Here is a 13,529-nt window from a genome sequence, read left to right as displayed (position 1 = left end):
CTGCCATAAAATCATCGTCATCATCACATTATCACCTAACATGTATATGTTGTTCAGTTGTTTCAGTTGTGTTCTGAGTGTGACTCCATTTGGGATTTTCTTGGCAACAACACTGGAGTGATTTGTCATTTCCTTCTCCAGTATATTTTACAGAAGAAGAACCGAGGCAAACAGGATTAAGTGACATGCGCAGGGTCATGTAAGAGTCTGAGGCCAGATTTGAGCTCAGGGATATGTCTTCCTTGACTTCAGCCATGGCACTCTACTGTGTCACCCAGCTGCCCAGCATTTATAGAATTCTTACTATATGCCAGGCACTGTACTAAGCACTTTAGAATTAATATCTCATTTGATTTTCATAACAACCCTGGGAGGTAGGTACTATCATCATCCCCATTTTATAGATCAAGAAACGGAGGCAAATAGAGGTTAAATGATTTGCCCAGGGTCATACAGCTAGTAAGTAACTGAGGCCAGACCTGAACTCGGATCTTCCTGACCCTAGGGCTAGCACTCTTGGCACTACTACCTACCCATATAAGTTAATAAGTTAAAGTTAAATAAGTTAAAAGAGTTGAGGAATAAGTTAAAGGAATTGAGGATGTTTAGCCTGTAAAAGACTCAGAAGGAATATTTAAGAGCTATCATATGAAAGAGGACTTAAGACTTTTTAAAGAAGACTTGTTCTTAGGCCTAGAGGGTAAAAGCAGAAGCAAAAAGGGGTTTGATTTGTTTCATAAGAAAAACTTCCTAACAATCAAAGCTATTCAAAAATATTATTGATCTCCTGGAAAAGTAGTAAGTTTCCCATCATTGGAGGTTTTCAACTAGAAGCCTGATGGTCACTTATCTGTGGCTCTGTAATACATAAAATACATAGACACATACACGCACACACAGACACAGATGCAAGAGTGAATGTAAACTTAAATAGTAGCATCATGGGTAAAAAGCTGTCCTCTGAGTCACAAGGATTGGGATTCAAGTCCCAGCTTTGGTACATACACTCTGTATGACCGTGGGCAAGTTGGCTAACCTCTGAGTGCCCTCAGGTGACTTGCTGTGGCCCTAAATTGCACAACTGTGACCAGGCTATATTAGTAGAGGCAATTTCCTCATCAAGAGTTTCCCATGGCAATAAAATCATGGGTCTGATCCAAAATAGATGACGTATTCCTAAGGCTTGTGAGAGGCCTCTCATTCTAGTGGATGGCCAGCTGAAATGCCATTAAGTAAGAGGTGCAATATATGAGAAGCTTGTGAAGGCAGCCCTGAACTGAGCCATCTTCTCCACTAATTGTAATGCCCCAAAACCCAAAGCAGATGACGAAGATAATTCATCAGAAAAAGACCTCCTTCAACAACTGTGGTGCACAAAATATAGACCTTGAAATAAGAAGTAAAAAACAATACTTAAAAAAGCTAGGCCCTCTGAAGTAAAAAAGACACAATGATGAAGTCATTTTGTGTACCATTTTTGCCTATAGTTGTCCATACTTTACAATGGCTTGAGTTTCACAGGCCTGGATAAAGTATGCCTTGTTAGGAAAATCAAAGGGCATATATAGGGAAGCCTTATGCTAAATGAGGGACTAGCCAGTTTGGGGATATATAATGACATGGTGTATATTGATGTGCTGTTAAACTGAAGTAAACCAAAGATACATAAATGTTTGTGAATAGAATCATTTATATGCTAAGGAAACACCAAACATTTTCCACTGAGGCTTCAGAGTTGGAAAGAGATTGATGACCACCTTCCCTGCTCTCACCCTCTTATTTGACAAAGACTGAAAATAGGGCCTGCTAGTTCGCGTGTGGAATTTTTTTGCTTTTCGTAATAGTGGCAGAAGGCAGAGGGAATGAGGGCTTGGAGAGGGTGGGTGGAACAAAAAGGGCAAGGTGATTTTCTATCAATGCAATACATCTGTGAATGAACCTCAACTAGATTCCTGACTGCGAAGCTACTGACAATACAGAAAAGAATGAGGGTTTTTATAAGTTTCCATTACAATTGCCCCATAATTCCAGGGGAAAGGAAAAAAGGAGATGAAATTCTTCAAAACTGCCCTAAATTATTCTGGCACAAACCCCTACACAATAATTCAACATCAATATGCTGAAAGATTAAGCAACTAACAACAAGAAATAACTAGCAAGTCATTAATTGGTCTAATGACAAAAAACCCCAAACCCCAAACCTTTCAACCGACAAAATATGTATTTCACACATAGACTTTCAGGAAGGGTCCCATGGTCTCATCATATCAATGCTACATAAAGATAAAAGATGACGTAAAGACAAAAAAGAAAAAAAAATAACATGATGTGAGGTAAAACTTACTTACTTTAGAATAATCATCAATGGCCAGTAATTTGTTCCCTACATAAAGTATCTCAGCTCTCTTGAAATAGATGTCATCATCTGTAGGCCTACACTTAATTGCTTGGGTATAATTTAGCAGTGCCAATGTAAAATTACCTCTTTTCCTGAAAATTTCAGCCTTTGATAAATAAACATCTAAAGACAATAAAATAAGGTAAAATTCAGTGTTGCAATATTTTATTCGCCAATAAAAACAATTTCCTCAAAATAATACCCTTAGTTATTTTTCCTTAAAAGATCTTAAATTTAGAGATTTTTTTAATCAGTGAAAGCTGTCCAATTTGTCCTCTTGTGTTTAATAAACTACTCACTAATGTAATTTAAAAATGCAATTGTTTGTTATATATTTCAAAGTATAAACCAATTTTGAAGTCATAAAATATAGCCTTATGATGAAATAGAAATATAACGTTGGTTAGCTATGATGTTAATAAGACTAATATCATGAGTTTGTTCCTAAGATGGGGTGTTCTAGGGCTATCTTCAAACCTATGTCTAATCTGTTGTTTCTCAAACTGATATCATTAAGCAGAAGAGGGAATGGCCCAAAGGATACGTGCAAATGCACCATCATTATTAGGATAATAAACCAAGAAATCATATATACCAAGAGTTGGGTAGAGGAATGGAATAATTATTTTTTATATGAAGGACAGAATATAATTTAAAATATAGCTAATACATAAGCAAAAGCTCAGATATATTTCAGAACCCTATAGGAAAAATTATGTTGGTTGGAAAATACTGTTTAAATCCAACCTTATGTGATTAAAGGTTATCTGAACCCAGAGTGTTTCCAGTAACCCTCTAGAAATGTTGGAGATGACAATAAAGTATTTTAGGTTCCCCCAGGCCCTGGATTCACCCAGAGCATTCTTGTTTTGTGTTACCATACCCAGGACTTGTTTAGGGTTTCCCCAAGCTTGTGTTTTGAGTTTCCTTCAGTAAGTGATTGTGTTCAATACATTTATCAGATGATTCATGTGTGACTCCTCTGTAAAAATCGTCATCTAAATCCTATATAATGTGAACCTTTCAGATGAGAGGGAAACACACCCCTTTTCCAGCTCACTCTCCTTCACCAAATGACCTAACGTATTTCTTTCCGAAACTATTTTCAGGAACTAAGAGGGTAGAGTATAGGCTGGGACCCAGCTGAACCCTCCCAACATTTCCCCTCCAAACAATTTTAGGACAATGCCTCAAATCAAATTTTGGAGAAGCAGAGAAAACAAAAGGCTAGAGGGAGACATTTTTCCATCCAAAGACAACTTAGGAGGTCTGCAGGAGAGATCTGTAACACTGGGGTGGGTGCAGGCTCGGAGTATAGCTCACCAGTAGTGAGCCTTGGAGGAGGCAATGACAGCAGCAGCAGCAGCTTCTGGAGCTCTCAGTCTGGAGACAGTAAGGGGATTGGATAACTGGCCAGAAAGAGATTATGGGGTGCCCTTTGCCGGCATCAGGTACAGCTGGCACTAATTGGCAATTTTATTCCCCGTAAGTAATTCTAGATTACAGTTCCAGGATGGAGAAGAATGCTTGTGATTGGTCACAAGGGATACAGTTCCAGGGCCAAGAGGACAACTAGCATTTGTAGCTGAAGAAGAGCAGTGTACCTGATCACAGTTCCAGGGCTAAGAGGAGCACTCGTTCTTACAGTTGCAAGAGAGCAGAGGCCCTTTCTGGTAAAGACCAGAGTATAGAACAGGAGAGCAGTGACCACACCTTTCACAGGAAAACACCGTCTTGGAAGCAGACCCCTAGAACTAGCTCTGAAAACAGCAGCACAAAAAAGCCTAAAGCTTAGGACACTGACTACTCACCCTCAAGTGAGCAGAGCTCAACTTTAACATAAAGTTCAGTCAAGAAATAAGCTGTAAAAATGAGCATACAACAACAACAAAAGAGAGCTTGACCATAAAAGACTACCATGGTAGCAGGAAAGACCAAGACATAAACTTAGAAGAAGACAATAATATGAAAACAGCTACATGCAAAGCTTCAAAGTAAAATGTTAATTGAACCCAAGGCCAGCAAGAATTCCTAGAAAAATTAAAGAAAGATAAGAGTGGTAGAGAAAAAATTGGGAAAAGAGACAAGAGTGATACAGGAAAATTATGAAAAGAGAATTAATAGCTTGGTAAAAGATGCACAAGAAGTACTGAAGAAAATATCACCTTAAAAAATAGAATTGGCCTAATAATAAAAGAGGAACAAAAATTCACTGATGAAAAAAACTTTTTAAAAAGCAGACTAAGGGGCAATTAGGTGGCTTAGTGGATGGAACAGCTGCTCTCAGGTCAGGAGGATCTGGGTTCAATTCCAGCCTCAGACACTTGACATTGTGTGACCCTGCCCAAGTCACTTAAACCCCCATTGCCTCCACAAAAAAAAAGTTACCTAGGGGGCAGCTAGATGGCACAGTGGATAGAGCTCTAGCCTTGGAGTCAGTAGAACATGAGTTCAAATCCAGCCTCAGACACTTGACACTTACTAGCTGTATGACCCTGGGCAAGTCATTTAACCCTGATAGCCTCATCAAAAAAGAAAAAAAAAGCAGAATAAACCAAATGGGAAAAGAAGGTACAAAAATTCATTACAAAAAGGATTCCTCCTGGGAATTGTGGGAAGATGGCAGAATAAATCAGGAAATTACCTGGCTCTCCCAAATACCCCCCCCCCAAAAACCCTTAAAATAATGCCCAAAGTGAATGTTAGAGTGACAGAAATTTAAAGTTGGGGCAAAGCACTTGTTCAACCTAAGACAACCTGGGAGGATATTAAGAAAAATCTGACCTATCAGAGTGGTGGTTTGGCCAGAGTAAAGGGCAGATACTGCAGTGTTAACAAACAGCAAGCCCTAGGGGTAGTAGTGCTGGGGCAGCAGCCTGGGTTTCAGGAACTTTTGCCCTGCTGATGGTGTTGGTTTCAGGCATCTGATTAGGGTGAGATTGTAGGGCCCTCTGCTAACACTGGATGTGGGGTCCTACTTCCGGCTAGACATAGTCCCAGGCTGTGGCCATGGGGTGAGTGCAGTTGTGGAGGGGCTGGGGCTCTGGTTGTGGTCACTCACAGAAGAGCAGAGTCCCTGGTTTTGGATCCATGGCAGAGGGGCAAACTGATGCTTTCGGCTAGGGAGGCCTGTGAATTGCAGGAAGTGAGAGTGTTTGCAGTGGCAGTGGTGTTGGGGCCCTCATAGAAGCTTAGGGGTGGAGAGGAATACCTGATGTCACTCAAATACCAAAGTGTGAACCAGAGGAGCAATTACCTCACCTGGCCTCAGCACATTGGAAGAACCAGAAAAGTCAAAGACAACCTTTTATGTAGCTCTGAAAACAATAGCACAAAAAACCTGAAGTCTGAGACATTATCCCCCACACCCAAGGAGCAGAGCCTGACCCCAACATAAACTTGAGAGCCAAGAAATAAGCAGTTTAATTAAAAAATGAGTAAACAAAAAAAAGAATTTGACCATAGATAGTTACTATGGTGATAGAGAGGATCAAGATTCAAAGTCAGAAGTCAAAACAACTACTTGCAAAGCATTAAAAAAAAAAGTAAAATGGTCACAAGCCCCAAAAGAGTTCTTGGAAGAACTTAAAAAAGAACTTTAAATAACAGAACTAGAAAAGAAATAGGAGTAAGAATAGACAATGAGGAAATATCTCTTTTTGCAGACAATATGATGGTATACTTGGAAAATCCTAGAGATTAAACTAAAAAATTAGTTGAAACAATAATTTTAGCAATGTAGCAGGATACAAAATAAATCCACATAAATCATCAGCATTTCTACATATCACCGACAAAGCCTTGCAAGAAGAGATAGTAAGAGATATTTCATTTAAAATATCCATAGACAATATAAAGTACCTGAGAGTACCTCTGCCAAGACAAATCCCGAAATTATGTGAAGATAATTACAAAACACTTTTTATACAAATAAAGTCAGATTTAAATAATTGGAGAAATATTAAGCATTCATAGGTGGGCAGATCCAAAATAATAAAAATGGCAATTCTACCTAAACTAATCTACTTATTCCGTGTTGTCCCAAGAGCTAGGAAAAATAATAAAATTCATTTGAAAGAACAAAAGGTTGAGAGTATCAAAGGAAAAATGGGGAAAAAAATGTAAAGGAAAGAAGTGTAGCAGTTACCAGATCTTAAACTGGGTTATAAGGTGGTAATTATTAAAACTATGTGGTACTGGCTAAGAAATAGAATGGTAGATCAGTGGAATAGAGTAGGTATAAAATACGCAGTAGTAACTTATTATAATAACCTTGTGTTTGATAAATACAAAAATCTAATGGGATAAGAACTCATTATTTGGTTAAAAAATACAGCGAAAGCTAGAAAGCAATCTGCCAGAAACTAGGTATAGATCTTACACCGTTTTCCAAAATAAGGTCAAAATGGATACATGATCTAGACATACAGGGAGATATCATAAGTGAATTAGAACATGGAATATATGACCTATCAAATTTATGGGTAGGAGAAGAATTTATGAATAAACAGCATGATGGAATGTAAAATGGATAATTCTGATTACATTTCATTAAAAAGTTTTTGTGCAAATAACACCAATGTAGCGAAGATTAGAAGGGAAGCAGAAAATTGGAGGGGAAATTATAGAGTTTCTTGTACATAGGCTTCATATCTCAAATATGTAGAAAAATGAAAAAAAATATTTAAACTTATAAGAATATGAATCATTCCCCAATTGATAAATGGTCAAAGGATATGAACATGCAATTTTTGGAAGAAGAACTTAAAGCTATATATGGGCATATGAAAAAATACTCTAAATTGCTATTGATTAGAGAAGTGCAAATTAAAACGACATTGAGGTACCATTTTATGCTTATCAGATTGGCTAAAATGATAGAAGGGGAAAATGACAAATGCTGGAGGTCATGTGGAAAAAATGGGAAACATACACCATTGGTGGAATTTTGAACTAATCTAACCATTCTGGAGAACAATCTGGAACTATGCCTAAAGGGCATAGCCAACAATGCCGCTACCAGATCTGCATTCCAAAAGGAAAAACGAAAAGGACTTACATGTTATATATATATATATGTGTGTGTGTGTGTGTGTGTGTGTGTGTGTGTATTTATAGTAGCTCTTTATGTGCTGGCAAAGAATTGGAAATTTGGGGGATGTTCATCAATTGAGGAATGGCTGAACAAGTTGTGGCATATGATTGTGCTGGAGTATTATTGTGCTACAAGAAATTATAAGGGGTGTGGTTTCAGCAAGACCTATATGAACGGATGCAAAGTGAAGTGAGAAGAACCAGGATAGAGTAACAGCAATGTTGTAATGATGATCAATTGTGAAAGACTTGGCTGTTCGGATCAATATGGTGATCCAAGACAATTCCAAAGGACTCATGATGAAAAAATGCTATCTACCTCCAGAGAGAGAACTGATGAATGCAGTGCAAGCTGACTCTCTATGGCTAATATGGAAATGTTTTTCATGATTTGACATGTATAACTGATATATTATTTGCCATCTCAGTGGGTGGGGGAGGGGGTTGGAGGGAGGGAGAGAATATAGAACTCAAAATTTAAGAAGAAAAAAATGCTAGTAAATAAGTAAAAATTTTGGAGGCAACTAAGTGGCACAGTGGATAGAGCTCCAGCCTTGGAGTCAGGAGGACCTGAGTTTAAATACAGCCTCAGATACTTGACACTTACTAGCTGTGTGACTCTGGGCAAGTCTCACTGTCCCCTCCCACCCAATGAATAAAAATTTTAAAAGGAAAAAAACTATCAGATTTTAAGGTCTGCACTTGTGAACAACCACCCTGAATGTGAAAATGTAGCTAGATAGAAAAATATATACCTCATAGCCATTTACTGTAACATTTACATTTTTCAATTACAGTAATGATAATAATAATAGCATTTATGTAGCACCTACTATGTGCCGAGCATTGTATTAAGCACTTTACAAATATTATCTTCTTTGATCCTCACAGCAACACTAAAAAGTAACTGCTATTATTATCCACATTTGACAGTTGAGGAAACTGAGGTAAACACAGGTTAAGTGACTTGCCCAATATTAAACAGCTAGTGTGTGGGGCAGAATTTGGACTCATGCCTTTCTGATTCCAGACTCAGCATTCTATCTAGTGTGTCATTTAGATGCCTCCCAAAACATGGTTTTTATAGTGACTGTAAGAGAAAGGAAAAGACAAAATTTTAGGTAAAAAATATACATATATTTACTATCTCTATAGAAAACCTACCTGCATTATTTTTATTATATTTAGTTATATAATTTAAGTCATCTAAAGCATCACCACTTTTGTCTTGGAAAATATATATGAAATGTCGGTGCCAATAAGCATTAAGTAATAGAGGTTCTAAGAATATAGCCTAGGAGGAAAAAAAGTATATTAAATTCAGTTTTACTTGGTAAGTGTTCATATATAAAAAACAAAACTTGCAAAGCACTTTATTGTGAAATAACTTCTTACTCAAGGAATAAATTCTAATATTAATAAACTTCGAGAGTAAAATTATAGGGTCCAGAGCTAGAAGGGGAATCAACTACACCCAGTAGGAAGGAACATCAGAGGCCATCAAATCTGGCCAAGAATTCCCTCTACAACAGCACCGACAAGTGATCATCCGGCTTCCACTTAAAATGCTCCAGTGAAGGAGAACACACTTCCCCACACCCTCAGGGCTAAAAATGATGTCTGGAGTGGAACACAATATTCCAGATGTGGTCTGCCCAGACTACAACAAAATGATCACTTCCCATGTTCTGGAAACTATGCTGCTGTGAACACCACCCAAGAAAGAATGAGGTTTTGGCTTTCTTGTTTTTATTGTAAGAAATTTAGGCTCAAATTCAGCATGCCAGCAATTAGCAGAACTTGGATTTGAACCTGAGATCTTTGACCAAAAATCCTGCTCTCAATTATAGCGTTTTAAATATTGGTCTTCATCTGAAAAGATGAAAAATTATATTTCCTTCATTCATTTCAGTAGTATGTCAACTCAGTTGTTGGACAAGGATCACACAGTTGTAGTACCAAGAGTAAGAGTGATGATTATAGAAGCTCTGAACATTTTTGATTTGGGACATTTATGCTTTTTGGGACATCTCACTTTTTTTTTTTAACCTCTCCACCACTGTTTAACAGCAAATGTGGAGTGGTCTAGGGGTCACATCTTAAATTTTCTTATGCTACTGTAGCCAAAGAACTCATTCCTGAATTCATAACCAGTCTACTGGTATTTAAGTAGGTTGGTCCTCGGACAGCAGACAGAATCTGTGGCCAGTACAGGACACTCAATATGTCTTCATTCTAAACATTAAAACATTTCTCAAACTGTCAAACTGCCATCATAATAAAAGTCAAGCATAAATGATGATATGAGTTTCACCCGGATGCAATTTACCTCTTGTAGATCATTCATGGCCTTCTTTAGTTTGCCTAGTTTTCTATAAATAGCCCCACGTCGGCCATACAGGAAAGCAGCCATTTTCTTTTTCTCTTTTATTTCTTTAGTCAGTCTCTCTACTTCAGTCTCCAAATGCTGCCTAACAATCTCGGAGAGATCTGGATTTGAGAAATCACCAAATTCTATTTTTTGTAGTTTTTTTACTTTTTCAGGTTTAACTGGTTCAACAGAAGTTTGAATTATTTCCTCCTCAACATGTTCTGGCTCTCGAATTGGAGGAATGTCTTGTAACTCTTTAATCCAGAAGTCCAAAACCCATTGCTGAGGGTCAGTATCTTCCGGAATTCCACCATGCTTCTGAGCAAATTCATCAAAATTTAGCACAGCAGGCAGACTAGGGCAGCGACTTCGACGGACATACATAGGCACATGGAGAAAAAATTTCTTCTGTTCCCAAAGAATGACAAGAGATGCTGATCTAAGTTAAAAAAAATAATTTTACTAAAAAATTTCATTTTGCTACAGTTGGTCAATTAATCTAATTAAACTCCATGCCAATTTTTCTTAGTTACTATTTATCAAAGCCAAATTATATGAATATCATTTGTGTAACCCATAACACTCCACCATTTACATTAAGTAAAAGGGAATTTTGTATGTATGTATATATGTGATGCAAAGTCTATGAATATAGATATGCTATGAACAAATTGAATATATTAAGAGTATTAAATACTGATGTACTGAAATCAATATTCCTTTCAAGTCTGACTTCCAATATTCCCAGAAGTAATTTTATCTTAGCATAGTGGCAAAGTTAAAACTAGACTTGAGAAGACCACTGATTTTAGGCCATAGTTAGACTTATGAAAAAGTGCATGCCTACTGAAAGAGTTGGGAAGAATATAATGAGTAAGATTAGACTGAGAATTTGACATTCCATCAACAGAGCAATGACAAGAACAATTTTAACCCAATTGGATTACCAGTAAGACTCATTTAGATTGTAAGATCTTGCTATTTTTCTCTAACCTTTATCCTTCTCCATACAGCAAAACATTTCCTGGGAACAGTGGGAAGAATTTTTGGTTGCTTTCTAAGAAAACTAAGACGCTTTCTTAACTCCAAAAGAGACACTATATTTGAAACATTTGCAGGGTATTTGTGGTAAAATACTAGCTGTAAAATGTTATGGCTATTTAAATGTATTTTCATAAGTTATATTTTGGAAAGTTTAGATTTGTAACTGGAAAGGATTTATAGTCCTTTCAAATGAAGGCAACCTGTATCACAATGTATTTTTTTAAAGGCAAAAAGAGAGGGGCTCTGTATGTTACCTTTGTTGAATGAGAATTGTGGAAATTCTATTCCATACAAAGTAAGAAGGCATGTCTTTGTATCAATTCTCTTAAATCTCTTCCCACTTCTGCTGTTGCTTCTAGGTTAAAAAAACAGGCAATCCTATTTTGGGCTGAAATGCAAAATAGCCCACCTATAAAGCTAATGTTATTTAGAAGAAGGCTGCTTTCTCAACTATGTGTCTGTCACAAAATTAAGTTTCTACTGACTTGGCTCAGATGTGGTCTTTTTACTGCAACAATAGTCTATCCTGAATCAAAGTCACTAAAAATCAAATAAGATAATAGATGTAAAGTATTTTACCAACTGTGAAGTGATTAATAAACATGTGCTTTTGTTTTTATTGAGACAACTTTATATTAATCAGTGAACACTGGCAGCTAGGAATTGCTGTTCAAGAGGGGCTCTCTCCTTGGACAGGAGAAAATTACTTTCTTCTGATTAAAAGAGAGGCAATCTTAAGTGAGATCATGCTGCTGTGTAACTGTTTCTCCTTTTTACTAAACCATTAGATAAAAGAGATATAAAAAGTCAGAAAACAGCAATAATCTAATTAATGAGAAATAAATGGTAGGAACACCAACTAAGGTCCCTTTCATTAATTCTTAAAAGCCTAAGAAGAAAAAAGGATCAAATAATGAATAGAGGTGATCATAAAAGATAAAACATAATTTATTTTACAAAAAGTAAACATTTTGGTTTAAGGAAAGTCAAAGAAGCTAGATTAGAAAGAGAAACCACTAACTGAGCATACGTTCTTCATAGCAAATATCGCTGATAAAGATCTGATATCAAAATAGAGAATTCATGCAAAACTGTAAGAGCAAGAGCCATTTACCAATAGATGTCATCAAAGAAAATTAAAGAGATAAATTTCCAAGGAAGAAATGCAAGCTATCAAAAACTATTAAAGGATGTTTTAAATCATTGATAACAAGGGAAATACAAGTTTCACCTCATACTCATCAAATTGGCAAAGATAATAGAAACCAAAAATGGTAAATGATGTAGCAGATTTGGGAAGATAGACACACTAATGGGAGCTATGAATTAATCCAATAATGCTGAAAAATAATTTGGAATTATACTAGAAAAATCATTACTTTATATACCCTTTAACCTCACAATAGTACCACTGGGCACATACCTTGAGGAGTTTCTTTATGGCTATTTTTGTCACCATATTAACTGGAAGTCCCTATGATATTTTGTGTCCATGGCTATCCAAGATACTTTTAACATCCACTCATAGTCCTCTTCTTCTACCCCAGGGCCATAGAACTATACATTTGCCTCATACCAGCACCCTTAATTATCATGACCTGAGGAGATCGAGATAAAAGAACAGAAATATTTGTAATAACTATAAGAGATAACATAGTACAATAGACAAGCTTGCCTTGGGGTTGAGATGACCCGGGTTCACCTAACACTTCTCACACATTTTGGCTACGTAAAAGGCATAAAAGCCTTGAGAAGGTTTTTCTCTGCATATTAAGAAATATGTGATTGATTAAAAAGCATACTATTTAAATCTGAGGGAAAACCATGATCAGAGTAAACACAGGGAATGACTGCTATTGCGCCTAGGACATGGATTCCTCTACATTTTGCTTTTGATCTTTTTAAAAAAGTGTTTGTTATTCTTTCTCACTATAATATACCCAAAAAGAGGTCATCCAGCATCTGCTTGATGCCCTCCAAGGAGGAGGAAACCCACCACTTCTCAGGGCAGTTCATTCTACTTTTGAAGAACTCTACTTATCATGAAATTTTTCCTAACAGCAGTTCTAACTTTGCCTCTTTGCAACTTCTTCCCATTGCTACTGACTCTGCATCTTAGGGCCAAACAGAACACATCTAATCCCCTCTCCTTCACATATACCTGAAGACAGCCATCATATTCCCCCTGAGTCTTCTCTTTCCCATATTAAACGTAGTTCCTTCAACTAATCCTCACATGGAAAATGACATTGAGAACTTGCAGTGGGACTCAAACATTTTAGGGCACAGACATTTGAAAATATGATTTGTATATTTTTCCCCTTAATAGCAAATTATTAGACATATTCACCACTATTGTTCTTCCTATGTTATACCTACTGTTCTCTATGGTATGCTCTCCTGTGACTACAGGAACTCTAATGCTATTCTCTCTGCTAGGACCCTGTTGGCAGGGTCCTCTAGATTTGTTGAAGGATGATGTTGAAAAGGTTGTACCAACCAGGATACATAAATATGGATAACTGATTCCTGACAATGGTTCTTATAACAATAACTCAAGTAAAACATATATTGGAATAGGTATGTAATGGGTATAGAAAGAAGTCCAGAATTTATTGGACA

The 13,529-nt window shown here is 36.8% G+C and overlaps 1 protein-coding gene across 1 annotated transcript in view; it reads right to left on the bottom strand.

Annotated features, from left to right (window-relative positions):
* The window catches only part of TTC6 (tetratricopeptide repeat domain 6), a 286,301-nt gene that overhangs the window by 163,283 nt on the left and 109,489 nt on the right, over positions 1–13,529 (bottom strand). Inside the window, exons 8-10 of the mRNA XM_078149180.1 lie at positions 9,822–10,302; positions 8,657–8,786; positions 2,349–2,521 (exon numbers count right to left, since the gene is read on the bottom strand). Coding sequence (XP_078005306.1) covers positions 2,349–2,521; positions 8,657–8,786; positions 9,822–10,302 — 784 coding nt within the window. The remainder of the gene's footprint in view (positions 1–2,348; positions 2,522–8,656; positions 8,787–9,821; positions 10,303–13,529) is intronic.

This window comes from Phascolarctos cinereus, unplaced genomic scaffold (genome assembly GCF_003287225.1).
Source record: "Phascolarctos cinereus isolate Bilbo 61053 unplaced genomic scaffold, phaCin_HiC Scaffold_2;HRSCAF=192, whole genome shotgun sequence".
In the NCBI taxonomy this organism is placed as follows: domain Eukaryota; kingdom Metazoa; phylum Chordata; class Mammalia; order Diprotodontia; family Phascolarctidae; genus Phascolarctos; species Phascolarctos cinereus.
This window is presented reverse-complemented; position numbering and strand designations above follow the sequence as displayed.